The 21,659-nt window shown below is 44.4% G+C and overlaps 1 protein-coding gene across 1 annotated transcript; it reads right to left on the reverse strand.

Moving 5' to 3' along the window:
• Positions 1-391: 391 nt before the first annotated feature.
• On the reverse strand, positions 392-5,841 carry hyal6 (hyaluronoglucosaminidase 6; the record flags this gene model as incomplete). The annotated part of the gene is made up of 5 exons (XM_083663290.1): positions 392-865; positions 1,575-1,664; positions 1,891-2,301; positions 3,932-4,285; positions 5,668-5,841. 5 exons carry the CDS (start codon positions 5,839-5,841, stop codon positions 392-394), a joined length of 1,503 nt encoding a protein of 500 aa, XP_083519416.1.
• Positions 5,842-21,659: the final 15,818 nt, after the last annotated feature.

A 21,659-nucleotide genomic window follows, 5' to 3' on the forward strand; every position in this document is an offset into this window, starting at 1 on the left:
GTGATTTCAAGGACCTGTGGGAACCCTGATCGCTGCACAAACTGTACGTTTGAGGACCATGACTGTACATCCACAACACAGAAACAAGTTTTAGATAGGCAGGAAAAAGTCAAGTCAACACTGAAGAGTCCAAATTGTGGGAAAGTGTTTGAGTGCAGACTCGAGTCCTACAGCTTCTAGTCTAGTCTAGTCAGTTTCTAGGTCTCTACAGCAGTGGTTCTCAAAACCTTTTCACATCAAGGACTACGCAGTCCTTGACGTGACTATAATCTACGTGACTAATCCTTGATGGAATTATAGTGAAAATAAATTATCCACTTTTTTGCTGGTGACCCCCTGGAACAACCTCAAGGACACCCTGGGGGTTCCCCGGACCCTGAGACCCACTGCTCTACAGGATCAGACACTTGATGATCAGACACAGTCCCAGGAACATGATAACACACAGGCAGGAGAAGTGCAGCGAGAGGATGAGCAGCATGTCTCCCAGCAGGCCATGGTCACGGGGGTGGGGCAGCGAGGGGGCGGAGCCTGCGGGAGGGGGTGTGGCCTGGGGCATCTCGCAGTGCACGCCCGTCCAGCCCTGGTAGCACTGGCAGGTGAACCTGTGCTTCATGTCCAGGATGTCGTGGTTGTTGAGGTGGCCGCTGACGTGGAAGCGCGGGCCCCTGGGCGCCGGGTTCCGGTGGATGTGGAAGAAGCGGGGGTTGAGGTGGAGGTGGGCGCTCGAGTCCAGGCTCTTGCGGACGCACTTGCCGTTCTTCTTGCACAGAGCCTTGCTGCACAGCTTGGTGGCCGAGGTGACGTTGATGACGTAATGTCCCAGAGGGCCATCGATATACTTCTTCACGGCCAGGCAGTTCCTCTGGAGGAAGAAGAAACGTACGCTGTAAGAAACCCGAGTCTTAAAGCCCTAATGTGGAACTTTGTGCTGAGCAGCAGCAACAGCGGCCTCTGCTGCCACAAGTGGTAAATGCAGATGCTAATAAATGCTAAACTCCCCTGTTTGTACGTTCAGATATCAGTCTTATTTTACTGTTTCTGCTACTCTCTACTTTGCTAACCTCTTCCGTGTTTTAGCCTTTCGATTCAATTATAAGTTTACTTGCTCGATTAAAGGTTAGGAACTAAACCCTAAAACACATCCTTTCAGCTTTAAACCAATATGTATGACTTGTACGGACTGCATGCCCGGCTGCACGCAGCCGCTCATGGCTCGTGTCAAAAATGGACCAGATGTGGAAACTCTCGCTGCAGGCCTCGAGACAGACGCGATGCAGCCGGTGTGATCCGTCTCTAAAGTATTAACAAGGACGCCCTGCCTCTGTATCTGAGATGTTTCTGGTGTGTCTGGACCATTAGACCACTGACCTATCCAAGACTCCCTGACTTCTGATCCTGGTGTAATTCACACCATCTGTAACTTATAGTACCAGCTGGGTTCCTCCCATCTTTGATGTTTGGTGGAATCAGACCAATGACACTTCCAGAAGGATCAGCTACAATGACACCCAGTATTTCATGAGAAACATAACACACATGAGTAAAGCATCTTAAATGTTTCTTCTGCGTACCTGTGAACGAGCATACTCGGACGAACCCCAGAGGACGACGCCCGCCGCTCCCAGCGCGGCGCTCTCTCCGATGGTGTGAACCAGGTCGCTCTGCAGGGCGGACAGCACACAACAAAACACAGGCTCAGCCTCATGGTGCTCAAACATCTGAACTCTCAATGTTTTTATTAAAAAAAAAATATTGAAGTCTGAATGTTATCTTTTTGAATTTAGGATTTTTTTCTCCTTTAACAGCTTGATGACCTCTGGAGGGACATGCAGTCAAAATAGATATTTTCCGTCATGCTCTAAAACCGTGGAAAACTACCAGACGTACCTCTGAAAGAACCTCAAAGGTGTATGCGTAGAACGGTCTGGAGTAGACAAACACGGGCAAGGTGATGTCTGTGCGAGCGATGGAGGCGATCCTCATGGCCTCCTTGACGCGATAGTGGACAAACTTGACGGTGTTGGCTGAAGACTTGAGCTCGTAGTCCAGGTAGATGGAGGGGAACAGGGCGGTGCTCTCCCTCCACAGCCACATCAGGTGGTCGTTGCGGACGTGCTCCACGTTGGGGCACTCTCCGCTGTAGCGCTGCGGGTGCTGCTTGTAGCCGTAGTTGTAGCAGTCGGGGAACAGGTAGAAGCCCCACAGCCCGGCCGGCCGCCGGCCCCACGCCAGCGCCAGGGTGGCGTTCATGAAGGCCCGCCCAGCTCGCTCAAAACTCTCCTTCGCTTCTTTCTCCACCTTGACACACACATACGAGATGATTATCCACCCACTTCTCCTCAATCTGCTTAGAAATAGCACAACTTTCTGCATGCAGTGGAGACACCAAAGGAAAAGACATCTCTCATGTCACAGCGTTCGCAGTTTGCATTGGGGCCAGCTGCGTATAGCTCAACTCAAGCCCCTGTTTGGTCCCAAGTAGAGCGAGATTAGCTAAACTACATCATGATACATGATTGAACGGGGCAGCAGTCAACATCACGTAATGTCTTTTCTTTAATCTGGTGGAAGGACTTTTCAATCGAAGGTGATGGTTTATAGTGGGACTTACCCTGTCCGCCCCGCCCCCTTTCTATTGTCCAGTTCAGTGCTGAACTGGTCCACTGCACGCAATTTGAATGAGTAAAGGTGTGTTATTTGCAGTGTTTGGAGGTAACTCATTACAAAAGTAACATATTACATGTAATATATTACTTTTAGCAGTAACTCAGTAATATAACTTATTACTTATAGGATTACAGTAATAGTATACCAGTTACTTTGTCAAGTAACTCAAGTTACAAATTGAGTTATTTTCTTTTTATCAAAGCACATTAAATCATTTAATAATCAAACTGTGTGTTTTTATGCAAATAACCACTACAGATGACAATAACAAAGGAAAAGGATAACATTTAGAATTTTGGATGGTTTACACTGACTTCAAGACGGTTTAAATTATTTTTCGGGATGTTCCGGGGCGCCGATGTCATTCTGCTGCTGCAGTTATTTTGGTGAAAGTAATGCAAAAGTATTGAATTGAATTGAATTGAATAAGCCTTTATTGTCTCCCTTGGGAGAAATTCTTTTTGGGCATCAAGAGACTAGTACTAAAAGTAAAAGTAGTGTAATAAGTAATGAGTTACTCTACACAGACAGTAATATTGTAAAGTAACTTATTACTTTCAAATGAAAGTAACTAGTAATATGTAGTATATTACATTTTGAAAGTAACTTGCCCAACACTGGTTATTTGCATGCAGATTGAAACCCACATGCTTTAACATTTAGAGATTTGGTGCACTTTAAAACTATGTATCACTAATGAATGTCTATAGTAAATATATCTGATGCTTCAGACGTATCCAGAAGTTGTTTAGAGTTTAGAGTGAGAGTTAGAGTGAGTCACTGTGATCTACAGTCAGACAAATTTGCATGCATGGTTTACAAAAACAAAGATTAGATGCAAAACAAATATGTACTGTCTATCAGTCAAAGGAGTTAATTTGTGGAATAGCTTTGAAAATGAAATGAAAATGTGTAATACACTTAATAGATTTAAAGAAATATTCAAAAATAAGATGATCAACACCTGAGGTAGGAACATCTAGTGTGTATGTTGTTTGGTACTTTTGGGTATGTATTTGTTTTGAATATGTATTATTAGCTAGTGCAGTGCCCGTTCACTCCTCACTGTGTTGGACCTTCACTCACTGAGTGTGGTTACACAAAAATTACCGGTCCTACTTATAGCCTCTGCAGGGAAGGATTTATGACATCACTGATGATGTCAATGTCTATGACACACACACACACATACAGACACATGTGCGCATTTATAGAGAGAATTTGAGTTGTATCATTTGAAAATGACCGAACTAAACTAAACCTTGCTCTCTGGCCAGCTGGGGTGAAGCTTCCGGATCTGCTCCTTGGACCGGTTGCGGTAGATGTCCTTGGAGCCCCAGTTGCGGACCCACTGCGGCCTCCAGTTCTCCCAGTCGATGACGCCCAGGCCGCGGAAGTCCTTGTGGGGGATGAGCTTGTCGATGTCGGCCCGGGCCTTGCTCAGGTGCTTCGACAGACTCTGGTTCTGCGGCAGTCCGCCGTTGATGGGGACCCCAGAGCTGGAGTAATAGGGGTAGTACCCCAGGTGGCTGTGGTAGAAGATGGTGACGTTGGGCCCGCTCAGGGTCTCGTTGAGGTTGGCCACAATGTCGAAAACACTCAGGTCCAGGTCCACCTTCAGAGTCAGAATCAGAATCAGCTTTATTGGCCAAGTATGCAGACATACAAGGAATTTGACTCTGGTTTCCGTTGCTTTCTCATACTCACACAGAAAAAGCTATGCATACAAGCTCAAACATACAAGGACAGTGGGTTGACAGACATTTAAACAAATTAACACCTTGAGTGCCATGGACGAGATATCTCGTCTTACATAATCCACCCGTTGAGTGCCAAAGACGAGATATCTCGTCTTACATAAACATTTTTTTTTTGACGGTGGGACATCAATCAACCCCTTTTACGTCTTCTATATCAATATTGGAGGAAGAGAATGTGTATAATCTATTTTACCGACCACTAAGTGGCGACAGTTCTCCAGACAGAGAGAAAGCCACAGCCACGGGTCCGCTGGAAAGCCAGTCTAATTTTCAAGGAAATAGCTGGGCGAAAACTCTTTCGATTTCACACACACACACACACACACACACACACACACACACGCGCGCGCGCGCACACACACACACTCGAGTACCTTTGCGCATAAATAAGACCAGAATCGCAAAAGCTTCTTCAAAGCTCTCAGCCGACACCTCAAGAAACGAACGAGCCAGTTTTACAGTCCAGACTGCGAGAGCGGCTGCGGAGCCTCCTCCCTCCGCAGCACAGACGGAGGGAGGAGTTTGGAGACACACACACACTCTCTCTCTCTCTCTCTCTCTCTCTCTAGTCCCGAGAGAGAGAGAGAGGAGAGAGAGAGAGAGAGAGAGAGAGAGAGAGAGAGAGAGAGCACACAGAGTGGGAGACAGACACGCTGTGGGGGCAAAGAACGGACAGAGATCTCTTCCTCTCAGAGCCGCGGAGCAACGCGCGAACACACACACACACACACACACACACACACACACACACACACACAATACAGTATACAGACTTGCCCAAGGGCACCCATAATCACAGGCACGTGAGGTGGTTCTAAAAATCCATTTATCTCTAAACTCTCTGAAAATCTCTGAAACCATGCTGTACTCAACGGCTAATATCTACATAACTACTAACTCTGCAAACTAACTCTTTTAGACAGAGAAAGCACACATTCTATTAGTTCTTTTTAGATGATTGGTGTTCACGAAGTCTTAACAGAAAAGAATCCTCGGCTCTTGTAAAATGAGCCAGAATCCTCAAAAAAAAACTTGGCACAACTTACCTACAGGATTGAAAAAACGGCTGGCACTCAATGTGTTAACTTGGAAATGGCGATATTTCAGATTTGGGTTGAAACTAATGTCTCCTACTTTTTGAGGCTTACAATTAGTCAGATGAGACCCTAAATTACATAGTTGAAATGTTTTTGTGGATTTTGGTTTCCAGGGTGTTTAAGTGTTCACATATTCACACCTTGAAGCGGAGGCGGCAGGACTCTGTGGGGGCGTTCCAGACGACCACGAAGGGCCGGTGAAGGATGAGAGGGGCCCGGGCCGGCTTCGACTGCTCGCCCCAAACTCCCACCCTTACCCCAACACAGAGGCACAGGGCTGCCAGGGCCAGGAGACAGGGCCCAGTCTGCGCCATGGCCCCCATGGAGGCCCCCTCATGGAGCAATTAGTGGCCCTGGAAGAAGAGGAGAGACAGATGAGATGTTTGGAGAGAGAGTAACCACATCACGAGCCTCAGTGAGCAGAGATAATGACCTGGCTGGTGAGAGCCGCTCACTGAACTGACCTGCTCCAGATTCCACAACTCAACACAACACGACACAACACAACACGACACAACACAACACAACACAACACAACAACACAACACGACACAACACAACACAACACAATGCTGCTCTGTTCTCACAGGCAGAGGGCTCGTGATGAAACGGACGCCGGTTCGAATCCCGAAACAGTCTCAACTATTCCCTCCACCAGCAGCAGACTGGTTGTACTGGACAACTCCCAGTGTGAATGTCTTTGAGTCTTTGATTAACCCTCCTATAGACGGTGTTCACAGAATAGTGTTGCTGCAACAGGAAGGAAGTAAGCTAGGGACAATTTAGAATGTTTATGATGTCAAGTTAAAACCGTCCATTGTGTTAAAAACAAGACAGGCAAGCCTACTTAAAGGTACATTCAGCTATGTTTTTGTGTTAAAATAAGTGTTAAATGGCTCTATATTCTGACAGCAATCGCTGAAATAGAGTGTTTGGTCAGTGGCTTGAAACCCCTAGTCTCGCTGGCCAGCCTCCTCTCCCTTCCGTCTGAGGAGTCTGGCGTCGCAGGTCTCCATAACTGGGATAAACCCTCCCCTGCTGTACTCTGCTCTCCCATTGGAGCGACTGTTTCAGTCGCAGCCGGATGTCCGCTCCCGGCTTATTATTACAAGCTCTGTCATTGGCTCCGACCATGTCAATCAGAGCGGCTTCTGCTCCCTCCTCCCTGTGTGTCGCTGTAAATAGTGCCCTGCCGCCGCAGTGATAACGACAACACTAACTAGCTAGCAAGCTAACGGCAGAAACCTACACGCTACCTCGTTGCTACACGCTGACAACGGCAAATTGGATTGTTGGAAACTATTTTCCAAGGGCACTGCCGCTAAGCACCGCCCATCGCAATTCCACTATGGAGACCTGCGGCGCCAGACTCCTCGGACGGAAGGGAGAGGAGGCTGGCCAGCGAGACTATGAAACCCGCAACCCCCGGCTGTCCTATCTCTCTCCTGTAGTCCTGCAGGCAGGGCGGATGTATCTCCGCAACCGTAGCTCGTAGAGACTCACGGATGACAGTGTTGGATTCAGTGTGAAAAAATAAATGTACATGTAGTCCTTTATAGGCATTGCGATCCGAGGAAAATATCATCTTTTCTCTGATTGGATAGTTTGAGGTCGGTGCCAATTTTTATCCAATCAGAGAAAAGTTGACACTGGTCTGAAAAATGTATTTGAGATACAAATACATATTTTGTATTTTGAAAATACATAAAAATACCTTTTATAAAAACTGATAAAGAGCTGCAACAATTAGTCAATCCATCAATGAATTGCCAAATATTACATTAATTGCCTATTTTGATCATCTATTCATCATTTTGAGCAATTTCTGTATAAGGAAAATGTCCTAATTCTCAGATTCCAGCTTCTCAAATGTGGAATTTTCTGGTTTGCTTAGATGGTAAATCATCTCTTAGTCCTCTGTGACAGTATTCTCCTTTGTGTACCCTCTAACACATTACAGTTCTTTCATTTCAGTTATAGCTGTTTTTCAGCACAGCTAATTTCTCCCTCAGTTCAGCTGTTCATCACCTTCTGTGAGGGCTTTTGACTTACAGGCAGCATTTCTACATGTTAACCTCAAGTTTTGGAACTTTGACCATGTTAGCCCTAGATATCTGACATCATAACAGTATCCCTGGAGATGATGTGCCATGCTGCAGTTATGGAAATCGCCGGCTCCACGGGCTCCCAAAATCATGACTAATAGACAGACAGACACCGCCCACCCACCTCATTGATGACATCCCAATTTATCGAGTGACATCACTGATGACATCACAATCATGAGCCACACTGCCGCCACACACACTGCCACCCACTTTGCCAATTTTAATTAAGAGAAGATAATCAGTTGTGTCTCTCTAATATGATACACTTTTTTGAATATGCAGTAAACCGTTTCATTTGCAGATAGGCCAGTGCATGCAATATCTAATCATCAATTTATATTAGTAATTTATCTCTGGGGGAATTTCCACTAATACAAGGCTTCATACTAGACGAAGAAGTGATGTGAAGTCTGACTCAAGACCCACCCTACTCTGCCTCTGATTTGTGGTTGAGTTTGTTCTGAGGGTAAGCCAATCAGAGGTAGAGAAGAAGTGACATGTCAAAATTGTTTTCTCCACAGTTTAACCCTGTGTCAATGGTAAGAATGTGTCCATTTGAGAATAAAATGACATCAAATTAAAGAAAAAAGTATTTTAATTGTATGCATTTAAAATACACTGAAGGTCTGAAAGTATCTTGATACAAATTACATCTTATTTTTCTCGGTCCAGCCAAATACAAATTACAAAATACACAAATGTATTTTAAATACGTATTTTAAATACATGTATATAAAATACTGCCCATCTCTGCACGCACGCACACACACACACACACACACACACACACACACACACACACACGATCAGCATCACTGCTCCTCTGCGTTTCCTTTTCTTCTGCATAACTCTTTGCAGCTCTTTCTGCAGCATGCCCCACGTCTAATAGCTGCTGGCGCCCCCTCTCATGCAGTCCTGGAATGGAGGTCATATTTCTGTTTTTCCGAAGCCGGGGACCGACATCGTGAGCTGGTGGGGAACACGGCCACTGAGGTCACCTCTCCGAGGATGCCATGGAAAGTCTGCCAATCTCTTCCAGCCCTAACCAGAGCAGGCGGGGGGGGGGGGGGGGGGGGGGCAAACCACCGCTGGCCCATCTGAAGAAGAACTGGCTGGGATGTAATGCGCTCTGTTGATCTTAACGGCACGGGAACTTTATGATTGCTGTAATCTTGAATTCATAACAGTACATTTGAGGTCAGTCGGGGGGGGAAACACGCCAAATGAGTGGAAATAGCGGCGCTCCAAAGAAAGTATACTGTAGATGCAAGAAGGTTTCGTTTTGTTTTATTTATTATTTTTTAGGCTATAAAACGTGTTTCAGCGCAGAGCCTTTCTACAAATATGATGGTGCCAGCCTCTTTTATATTGCACAAATCATCCCCAACTGTGTAGGGGGAGGCACTCCCATAGGACACAATCAATACAACACACATAGAAAAGACATAGGAAATGGCGATGAGGGGCGTCTGCATGGTGTAGAGGTAAAAGCACTCGCCTATACCACCATGGAGACCCAGGTTCAATTCCCGGCAGCGGTACCTCCAGCTTGGTCAGACGTTCCTACAGGCACAATTGGCCGTGTCTCACGGTCGGAGTCCTGGTCGCTGTATTAGCGCCTCCACTGGTCGGTCGGCTTGTTCAGGGAGGAGGGGAACTGGGGGGGGGGAATAGCATGATCCTCCCACGTGCCAACACACTTTCACTCTGAACTCATCTCACAGAAGCGCTTTGGGAAGCACCTTTGGCGACCTCCTTAATGCTCTACATCATTTGATAGTGCTGCACGGAACAGCACTCTGCACCGCAGCACTGTGCACATGGCTTGATCAAGTGGGCTTGTCAATGAGTTGGGAAGTTCGATAGTGGCACCCGGGGGAGTGTGTTTGGGCATTGGGTGGGTGTGGTTAGGGTTAGGGGTAGGGTCTCCGGGGGAGAGCCAGGGGTCTTCAAGCCCCTAACCCAAAACCAGGGTGGTCCTACCGTCCCCTGGGTGCACCTCCGTATTTCCCGACCCGTTGTGGATGACGAGCCCGAGGGCGTGATTGACCTTTGCCTGAACCCACAGCTGGTCGACCCGTCCTGCTTTCTCTAAAACACTCTGGGCTCCTCCTCCTCGTTAAGGAGGTCCTAAAAGGTGCTCACCAAAGCAGGGCTCTGAGACGAGTTGGGAGTGAGAACGGGCTGCATGCGCTACGTCCTTCAAGTGAGGCTCCTCGCTGTCAGGTGAAAAGAAGTGGCTGGTGGTGACTGCACATGTATCAGAGGAAACGTGCTACTCTACAACTCTCCCCAGATCGGCAGAGGCGGGGTGGAGCAACGGCCGGGAGAGCAGAGGGAATTGGCCAAGTAGGCCTACAATTGAAATTGAAAAATGTATTGAAAAATTTGAAAACAATTACAATCATTACTGTATATCATCTTAGGGTATATTCAAACATCACCTCAAGCATACAAATTATCAAGGAACTATAGGCTATTCTAAATGTCAGCTACAATATACTGTAGGCTATTTGAAATCTCCACGTCGAATGTAGAGCAAATGGAAGGCCTATAAAGAGATACATTTGTAAGTTAAACTCGAGGTCTCAATCACAGTTAGATTGGATAAATGTTTCCTTCAAAACAATTGCAAGAAGACTGTAATTTATCCTGTGAGATGGATTTCCTCATGTCCAGCTCAGCTTGTGAAAGCGCTGCTTCAGACTTGCAGTCTTGCACCAATCATCTCATAAGCGTTCAGCTCGGTCCAGCTCGCTGGTTTTTCACCGCGCTCCTGACCCAAGACAAACAAGAGTGCGGTGAAGTCTCTCCGGCTCTCACTCCAACCGCGCCCCCCCAAAACCCCCGGAGCCTCTGGAAACACGGCGAGGCCCCCGACCACAGAAAAGACCCCCCAAAAAACATCGTCTGCGTCCAAAGTGACAGAGGAGTCTCTGTTTGAAGTCGTCTCACCTCAAACAGACAAAACGCAGCCCCAGAGGCTCTCAGCTCAGCTCGCCTTGATTGGATCCAGATGAGCCGATAGACTTGACTTACTGTAACGCAGACGTTAAAGCTCGCAGATTCAGGAGATCTAGGAGGTCTAGGTGCTTGTGCATTAAACGTGATCACAAAAATGTTAATTGCACTCACTTGCACTGAATTTGCCAATAAAGTGAGGTTACACTGGGGAAATGTTCTACCCAGGCTCCATTCCAAGAAGTTTTGCTGGCATGCAGCTGGCAACTGGCAAAGTTTTAATGAAACGTTTTCACAACCCACATGTGTTTAAAAAAAAAAAAAAATCGAGAGTGATCTATATCTTTAGTGCAGCAGTTTGTCTTGGAACTGATTTGAATGTGTTGTTTAAAACAACAGCCTGTGAGTTCACTGTGGAGAATGTGCATCTGAACAATCTGAACAAGTCATCTAGTCTCATACTCCTTCAGCTCTTACTGTTCTCAAACCCAGAAAAACATACAGAGAGGACAGAGAAGTCCACTCTGTGTGACCCACTCTTAGAAATGACACCTACTGTTATATAGGTCCGTAAGGAGCTCGGAGACAAAGACTGTAGGAACCATAGATGGACCCAGACCAGCTCAATTGGAAAAATGTAAATTTAGTGAATGAATTGCAGAATAATAATTCACATGTAAATGACAAATAAATTAAAGGAAAGAAAATGCACAAAAAATGGGCCCTCTAAACTAATGAGTCTGTCCGTCAATTAGCCAAAGTCTGTATGTTCTGTGATCACGTGTTGTTATTGGTCTTAATCCCAAAGTTTGAGTCTGTCACTGTTCCCTGCCACACAGTCTCTGAGGATATGCGTGTGTGTAGCCCTGGTGACTGTCAGCACCCTACCACCAGGTGGATTCTGCTCTATCTACTTATACTCCCACCACTTATAATGCCTCAGCCAGGAAGGACATCACTGATTACATCACAATTGACATCACTGATGTAATGTAATGTAATGTAATTTGTAATGTAATTTTATTCAGTCATTATAAATGACAAAATCACAGTATAAACAAAGTCAAAACAACCAGAGACTGAACAGGCTCAGGCAGAAGCAAAATGCTTATATTATGCCTGACCTCATTTCTACTCAGTTAAACTCTCCTCCAAAATGAAAGAAAAACAACAACAGAAAAGTAATTTACAACAGTCAATGAAAAAAAAGTGAAACAGCATTAGAAAATGTATTCACACTTATAAAAAATTGCTTCAGAAACCATGTTGACATCGCAATTGCTCAGTGGCATCACTGATGACATCAATGATGACATCTCAATCGTGACACACACTGCCGCCACACCCCCCACTAACCACACCCCCCACTAATTAAGATGTTTGAAGCAGTCAGAATAAGGCAGATCACTGCACTGCTGTCAATAACATGACTCTCCAAAGAAGTTAATGAAATGTATTTAATGAGCCCCTGATTCATACGCTGTGTCGTGTAGCCTACAGTATCATGTGGAAAATATGAAGCTAACCTAGAATTAGCAGCAAATGACTTTAAACTGCCGTGTCTAACAGGCAGGCAGAAACAGCCTGACAACTATTATTCACCAGTGATCAGTGTGTGTGTGTGTGTGTGTGTGTGTGTGTGTGTGTGTGTATGTATGTATGTATGTATGTATGTATGTGTCTGTGTGTGTGTGTGTGTGTGTGTGTGTGTGTGTGTGTGTGTGCGCATCCGTGTGTGTGTGTGTGTGTGTGTGTGTGTGTGTGTGTGTGTGTGTGTGTGTGTGTGTGTGTGTGTGTGTGTGTGCGTGTGTGTGTGCATGCGGTGGAGGGGGGGGAGGTCTAAAACCACAGAAACTCTGAGTCAGTCACTGATTTGACTTTGAGGATTGTGTGAGGGGGGGGGGGGGGTTACAAATGTGTGTAAGCAAGATGTGTGTGTGTGTGTGTGTGTGTGTGTGTGTGTGTGTGTGTGTGTGTGTGTGTGTGTGTGTGTGTGCGCGCGCCCGCGCAGTGCTTCAGGAATACCACACTATGAATACTTTACAGTAAAAGTATGAATGAAGATTCAAAATTTTACTTAAGTAAAAGTACAATGGCATCAAAATGTACTTAAAGCAACAAAAGTAAGTAGTTATGCAGAATGGCCTATTTCAGAATAATACAGTACAGTATTCTATCCTATCCTAGAATACATGTGGCTAGGTGGGTGGGCGGGGCTAGGTGGGTGGGTGGGCTTTGTCTGCGAGTCACCATTGTGTCATAATGGTCCTGACACAAACCTGTGTGTGTGTGTGTGTGTGTGTGTGTGTGTGTGTGTGTGTGTGTGTGTGTGTGTGTGTGTGTGTGTGTGTGTGTGTGTGTGTGTGTATTGTGTCATGTCTGTACTTTGTGTATCATATCTATACACACACACACACACACACACACACACACACACACACACACACATTCACATCACTACCACTCATACAAATGCACACAGATATAACTTTCATACAGATAGATACATACATACATACATACATACATACATACAGTACATACATACATACATACATACATACAGTACATACATACATACATACATACATACATACATACATACATACAGTACACACAAACACACACACACACACACACACACACACACACACACACACATGAGTCGGCATCGATTCACTGTCTCTGGCCATCTCCCTGTTGCACTTAATTCTGATATTTTTAGCAGCTATACTGGCTCAACAATTAGCTGTCCAAACACTGTGCTGAAAAGAGCTATCTCACACTCTCACACACACACACACACACACACACACACACACACACACACACACACACACACACACACACACACTGTGCTGAAAAGAGCAATCTCACACTCTCTCTCTCACACAAACACACACACACAAACACACACAAACAAACACACACACACACGCACACACACACACACACATACACACACACACACACACACACACACACACACACACACACTGTGCTGAAAAGAGCTATCTCACACTCTCTCACACACACACACACACACACACACACACACACACACACACACACACTGTGCTGAAAAGAGCTATGATCTGTTCTGAGATAACTGGCCGATGTCCTTTAGAGGCAAGACTGGCTGCTTAAGGTGGACAGCATCCATCCTACCCCACTGGGTTCCAGCACTTTATCTAAACACCTGCATATCTGCCTGAGTCACACTCAGACTATTGCCCAAGCCTGACAGTTACACCCACAACATGCAGGGCCACAGCCTGCTGGTTCTCCCTGTGCAGTTATAGTCTGCTAGCTTAGTTAACGTAGCTTATCCAAGCCCGGGTTAGCAACTACATGGGCAGGGTGAGTGCCCTGGGGCATCAGCGGCCTTGGGGTATCAGCCAAAATTATTCCGCGGCTAATTTTACTGTGTTTCAGAGGCTCATTTTAAAGATAGAGCGAAGCTACTGATATCATGTGAAACTAGAAGTCCAAAGTCCGGCCCGGGGGCCAGATGCGGCCCTTTCACCGATCTTAAGTGGCCCTCTGCTTGTCACTGAAAACATACTATATGTGGCCCTCCACACAATATTAGTTTATCAAGCAAGTTCAATTATCATTTTTTTCCGTTCACCTAACGATGACAGCACTATCATACAGTTTGTAGACAAGCACCAAGTAGGAACAACACAGGCAGAACTAATGTTTTCAGATGGTAAACAAAATCCTTATAGTACAATTGTATTGTTTGCGATTTTTTTATTTTATTTTTTATAACCCATATGATGCGAGAAGCAGCTGGCCGGCCCCCCGGTAATTTCACATGCTCTAATCTGGCCCCCCATTCAGAAAGGTTTGGACACCCCTGGCCTAAGGCATCCCTTGATACCAACCATGACATGCTAGCTTGTCGGAAAGGGGGCTAAATACTGCTCCAAAGACTACATTTTTAAGGGAAAAACGGGCATGGTGGTGTAATGTAACTAAGTATAAATACTTAAGTACTGTACTTAAGTATTGTTTCTGAGTATCTGTACTTTACTTGAGTATTTATATTTCTGTCAACTTTCACTTTTACTCCACTACATTTCTCAAATAAAATGGATACTTTTACTCCACTACATTTCCCCTAAGCATCTTAGTTACAAAGTAAAATCTGAAGAAATTGCGTAGCCTGCAATTACACACATTCCCCAGCTGTGGTGAAGGCTTGATGAAGTTCTCATGTGGTTTCTCTGCTGCAATTTCTACACAGAGTGAAGATCTGCATTTCATATTAACAGCTCAGTCGCTTCACACACACACACACACACACACACACACACACACACACACACACACACACACACACACGCCCAAACAAACACACATGCACGCACACACACACACTTACACACACACATACACACACACACACACACACACACACACACACACACACACACACACACACACATACTTACACACACTCAGACACACTGATGCACACAGACTCTCTCTCTCACTCTCTCTCTCTCTCACACACACACACACACACACACACATGCACACACGCGCAGGTCCTCCTCCCTGTTAGATCTCATCGGTCTTTGATGTGCATCAATGAAGTGTTCTAATCCTTCGAGGCGTTACTACGGTAACAGCACAACAAACTCACACTGGGTGTCAGCGCTGATTTGGTTACTTCAGTTAGTGATTGACTCTATTTCCCACAATGCCTGCCACAATGAGTGAAGTTAGCTTAATTTTGGATGTTGGATATTACTGTACATATCTGGATATTTGTTTTGATTCCCGGTCAAACCAAACACATTCTTATAAAACATTAGGGTTAGACATAGGTTTAGGCAAGTACAACAATGTGGTTAGGGTTAGGGTTTGGTTATGGTCGTGGTTAGATAAGAAAACCCTAGTCTACATCTTTTTTTACTTGCCACGCGTTTTCAGGAGGAAGCATTTTCGGCGACCAATCAAATGAGTTCAGGGGCGTGGCTTTCTTACAGAAAGGTCTTCTTCCAGAAAGGCTTGCGGACTAACTTTGCCCATGTGCGCTAGTGCGTAGCTACGTTTCTGAGGCCAGTGAATGCGGAAGTAACTTAAACCTGCATTCTTTCAAATGGCCTTCAGGGGGCAGATTACATGGAAATGAATATGGAAATAACATTATTATTTTTTGATTTATGACCTCAGTAAACACTTTCCTAATGAGTTTTTATGGTCTCAACCATTAGTCTTCTTCAATACAGCATGATGTTCATTTTATAAATGTATGGTCACATTTAAAATAGACGATAAAGCAAACTATGCTTTGGGGCGTGATTGACAGGTCGCCTGTCCAATGATCGCGCAGCTCTCCGATCGCGGACCAATAGCAGGCGGTGGTGCAGCTCTTCTCATCCAAACTCGCGTCACTTCTGGCTCCAAATAACCAAGATGGTGACGGTGAAAATGCCAACCTTGAGGCTTCAAAACAGGAGTCCAAAAACCAATGTGTGACATAATGGTATAGAGGATATGCACGTGATGTCACTGTGGAGTCACGCCCACTGAGTCACAGCAAGACTGAGTTTGAATGCAGTAATCAGCCTAGATAACTGACACCTGCTGCTCAGGGAGGAATTTGACACTCATTTTGACACTCGTTCCCGATTGAGGGGGCGTGTTCCAGTGGGTGTGCATACCCTCTATAGAGACATTGGATGTAATAGGCCACGCCCATCACAGGGGAAGAGCTCCGTTCACTCCCATACACCAGCATCATTTTCCTTGAATTAAACATAGCTAAAAGCTGTTGTGTGGTGGGCTGCGCAGAAAACAAATGTAGAAAATCGCCAGTTAAAGTTTTTTTGTACTCCTGAGCAAAACAAGGAAGCCATTGAGAATTGGCGAGAAGAAAAATGTGGATCTAGCTGTCAAGAAGTAAGTTGGAGTGTTCATCTTCCGTATATACAATCTTTTGGTGCAACACGCAACCATGCACGTGACATAGGAGAACGCCAGGATTGGACAGGAGTTTGTGTTTTCCCCCGTCTTGGGCGTGGTTTCTGAATGATGACGCGTTACGCAATGTCTCTATAGCTACATACATTTCTATATGGTCACTGGTCAGGAGGGTCCAGGCGAGCGTTCAAATCATCTGCTGTGACCTAAACAGAGCCTAAACAGAGAAGAGGATGGCTCAGAAATGAACCACTGAGCTAAGGCAGGGGTCTTCAACCTTTTTCAGCCCAAGCCAAGGACCACTTGGTTGATAAACACTACGATTTGAAATCAAATCAAGTTGTGTGGCATTTTAAGCGTGGCCGATATGAACGTTTATAATCCAGCACACACCAGGATTGATACTTATTTTTATTAATAGATTACATTAAAAAGGCAAGAAGGACGGACCATGTTTCACACATTGCTTCATCGTTTTCGATTTGTAAATAATTCTTTATCAGAAGTAGCTTATAGCTTAATAGTAATAGTTTTTGTCGAAAATACATTTTAAAACTACTTTGACAAAAATTGGCAGACCGCCTGCAGTACGTGTGCGGACCCCCTGGGGGTCCCAGCACCCCCTGTTGAAGACCACTGAGCTAAGGAGAGATGAAGAGGGTTTTTTCAGACAATGCATTTCAATAAGAGGAAAAGGAAGCGGGGCACGTACCTCTCCGTCCCGGCTCCTCGCTCGTGCTGAAGACCAGGCTGTCCCGCTGCATGGATCTCCTGGTTGTCAGTAGGTTTAATGTAGGCTGTCCCGCTGCATGGATCTCCTGGTTGTCAGTAGGTTTAGTGTAGGCTGTCCCGCTGCATGGATCTCCTGGTTGTCAGTAGGTTTAATGTAGGCTGTCCCGCTGCATGGATCTCCTGGTTGTCAGTAGGTTTAGTGTAGGCTGTCCCGCTGTATGGATCTCCTGGTTGTCAGTAGGTTTAGTGTGTGGTGTTGAGCGAAGCTGGCTCTCTGTCTGTGTGTCTCTGTGTCCCCCCTCCACCCCCACCGGGTCCCTATTGCCAGCGATGCCCCTCTATTGTTGGCCTGGCCCCTCCTCATCGACCTGGCTGGACGAGATGAAAACCCTGGACATTCAACACACTGCAGCCCATTTTAAAGACCAATAGTGCATGGGGACAAAAACCTTTGCGACAAACATTTTCACCAACATGGGTGACATACTTCCTCTAAGCAGGTTTACAGTTCCATCTCCACTCTCCAGAGTTGTATTTAGTGTGCTGAGGTCCATTCTAAGCTGTGTGTGGTGTCTGGAAACAAAAACACTCTCACTCTATTTTGACATGTTCATTTTGCAGCATCTCTCTGAGCCTTACCAACAACATGCTGCTTCTGTCACCATGTCTCTATGGCTCATTAATATTAACGACCCCTTGGTTCTGATTGGCTAATCGTTTCAAGAGTGAAACGTGAGATGCCGTAGCCCAGCGGCTAGAGGTAGGGAAAATTCTCTGGTATTATACAATGATAACCGCTCAACGCCTTTGGGCAGAAAAAAAAATTGTCTGTTATTTCTTACGAGCAGTGTTGGGAAAGTTACTGAAAATTGGTAATTAGTTACAGTTACTAGTTACTTCTCTCAAAAGGTAATTTAATTACTTTAAAGTTACCAGTTACTTCAAAGTAATTAGTTACTAGGGAAAGTAACTTTTGCGTTACTTTTAAAAGTCTGCTTCGATTGTTATTAATGCACACATTATGTTAGTGTTGCTGTGCCACAGTGTGGCATTGAACCTTCGCTTATTGGGGAGGCTTATAGCCTATCAAGGTCATTAGCCTCTGTGGCTCTGGCTGCAGCTCTCTCCCCGGACTAGGTCTGAGGATCAGAAACTGGGTAATCCTCTGAAGTTGTCCGTTAATGTCCTAAAGTAACTAGTAACTAGCCCAGTTACTATTTTAGTAACTGTAACTGAGTTACTGAATTTGAAAAAGTAATTAGTTAGATTACTAGTTACTCAAAAAAGTAGTTAAGTTACAGTAACTAGTTACTTAGTAACTAGTTACTCCCAACACTGCTTACGAGAATGATAATGGTTTGTCCTTTGTTACGAGAATGATAATGGTTTGTCGACCTCAGTGCTCTGGATGGAGTATAGATTTGTATGAGATCTGTGAGATAGAAAGATGCCAGACCATTTAAAACCTTAAAAACAATTAACAAAATCTTAGTTGATCCTAAAGCAGACTTTATACTTCTGTTGTCCCGCCATCAGAAAATTCTACCAGAACAAGTCAAATCGCATGACATACCTGATCTTATTAACATAATTAGAATGTGGTCTTTACTTGGGCTCCACCTTACTCACATTACTGCCTTAATCTTCAATGATCATTTGTTTATTGGTGAGCATGTAAATGTAACATTGTAAATGTAACATTGTAAATGTAACCTTGTAACATTGTAAATGTAAATGTAACATTGTAAGTGTAACATTGTCTTGCTCAAGGACACCTAAACAGGGTGGGGTGTGAGTGTGGGGTTGAAGCACTGTCTGCCTCTTCTCTACCCTGCAGTCTTTGGTGTTGAATGTAACTTCACACTGTCGGGTAGTACTGTTAAAGTTAGGAGTCATCAAGACCTTTGCCGAGAATATTGCCATGCTCAGCGATAAACGATTTTCATCCAGCAGGTCTTTTCCCTCTGGCGAATATACTGTACATTAGGAATGTATAAGAACATCATATTCCACGCTTCAATAACAGCAGGCAAGGTGCTTTGCTCTCCATCTCCACCTCCTCCAGCTGAGAAAACACGGAGGAGGATTACAAGCCGACGCTCAGTAATGCAACACCTCTGTATCGGCGCCGGCCGCACAAACACCCACAATCATGGAGATCTGGCCACACAAAGAGACGGACTTGACTGCACACCACAGTGGACTTTACAGCAGACACACAACATCACCTCTCGGCCTGTATGAGCCGCAGATATACCATCCAAGCACATTCCTCCTCAGAAACACCTGATCAGCGTTTGGACCTTCCTCTCCGCGCTCTTTCCCAGCGCTTCTCTTCTTACCATCCGTGATGGTTCGAGGGTCAGCATGTTCCCAAACAGCTTGTGGTTATGACATGGGAAATGGTGGTGTATTGTACACAATGTGCTTGGCGTTCAAGTGCTGCTAGGCAATGCTGCTAGTGTGACACCCATAAAAGTAGTCACATTTTGTTTTATGGTATAGAAGGCCAAATAATTAATTTAATTTTACACCTATGCAGTTGATTTGAACACTTGGGTTAATACAGTGTTTCTAGTTTACACCACAGGGAGGCGCTGTCGCGTCCACAGCGTGATGTAGTAAACGGAACCTGACGTCACCTCAGACTTGACTGAGCAGACTCAGAGGACATCACCTAATCTCCCCTGTCTCGTGTTTCCCCCCGTTTTCCCTGTTAAATACAGGTTAGTATCAAAACACACTGCTAGATAATGAATCTAAGGTGTCATATAACATGTAAAAATGCGTGGGTTAAAAATAAGTAAGAATTAGTTTACAAGTTACGTTTGGTAGCTAAAGGCTAACATAGCTGACTAACATAGCTAACAGCTTTATAATGGCGGCGGATGGGACAACATGGCCGACCGCATTTAATTACATTATTTTCGTTGCTTTAGTGAACTGAATTTGGTCCTATTGTGTTTTGGGGATTGTAATTGTCATTGTGGGGTGGGGGGAAGGAGCTAAGTGAAGGTGTAAACTACTGTCCATTGTACCAAGTGTCAAGTCGTTTTGGGAATGGGTAAATGCTAATGAAGCCATTGATGGTGTGCTAAGAGTTAGCCTGTTAAGCTAATAGCCTACTGGTGCATGTGCTATGTGAACATATAGTTGTATGAATGTTGAACAGTTTATAAGGTTAAAATTATTTATAAATAAGGTTTTCTCGGATATGGCAAGTCACTCAGAGCACTCAGATATTTATTTTGACGTTTTAGTTTAATGCATTTTATGTCTAAAGCCAATGGTGTTTACTGTAATTCACACAGTGACTGCTGGTTGCAACACTGATTGTGTGCAAATATAATTTACTGATAAAGTAAACCCACTGAACTATATTTGAAATATAGTTCAAGAAATGGGAAAATGGAAACCAATGTTGGTGACTGGAATGTTGTTTATTTTTTATATGAAGAAGAAAAAGAACATAATTAAGATTATTGTGAAAATAAAGACTTGACTGAGCAGACTCAGAGGACAACATATGCTGCCATGATGGCATCTAGAAGCCACCAAGGCTAACAATTTAGCTAGCTAATAGCTCGTAACATCATCGGATTGCAAAGGCTACAGAGCAAAAAGGTGAGGCTGTTGGGAGTATTAACATTTTCCTCAGGCATAGGCAAATTACTAAGAACAATTCTAGGCTATGACTATAGGGGTGGGCGGGTCGATCACAAAAATATTAATACTACCGATACTATCTCGTTTTGAAGCTCGCTACTACCGTCAATAGCAGGGGTGCCCAAATTCTTTCCCATGAAGGGCCAAAACTCAATCTGGGTGGAGGGCCGAGGGTCAAAAATAAACGTTGTGGAATTACATTAAAATGTATTGTGTTTTATAGAAAATTAACATTCTAAATCTAAAATAACATTTCAATATAATAATCTACTTTTTATCTGTTTGGTAATTGTAATAATTTGCAATTGGTTATATATATAAAAAAAAAAACATCTGCATTTGTGGGGAGCTTAAAGGCCGGCTTTACCGTGGGGAATATGAATATATATTAATTCTTAAAAAATCTTAAATTTCGAATCCGTATATAATCCATATATATTCATATTCCCCACGGTAAAGCCGGCCTTTAAACATTTAATCAGTAAACAAACACCCAGTTAAAAACAGTTGTATTTTCCACCTTTGTAATCAAGAGCGAAATTTGACTTAATTCACAACTTGAAAAATCCTCAAGGTACTTTGAAAATCAGCTTTATTGTCCATCTCTTGTAAACAATTTGCCATGACAATTTGCAGGGATGCAATCTCAGGAGTGAACACAGTATCCGCAGCCACATTCAGACACTGTTTCACAAAGTCACCACATGAAAAAGCTCGTCCACCCTTTG

Source organism: Poromitra crassiceps, assembly GCF_964638095.1.
Source record: "Poromitra crassiceps genome assembly, chromosome: 30".
NCBI classification, from domain to species: domain Eukaryota; kingdom Metazoa; phylum Chordata; class Actinopteri; order Beryciformes; family Melamphaidae; genus Poromitra; species Poromitra crassiceps.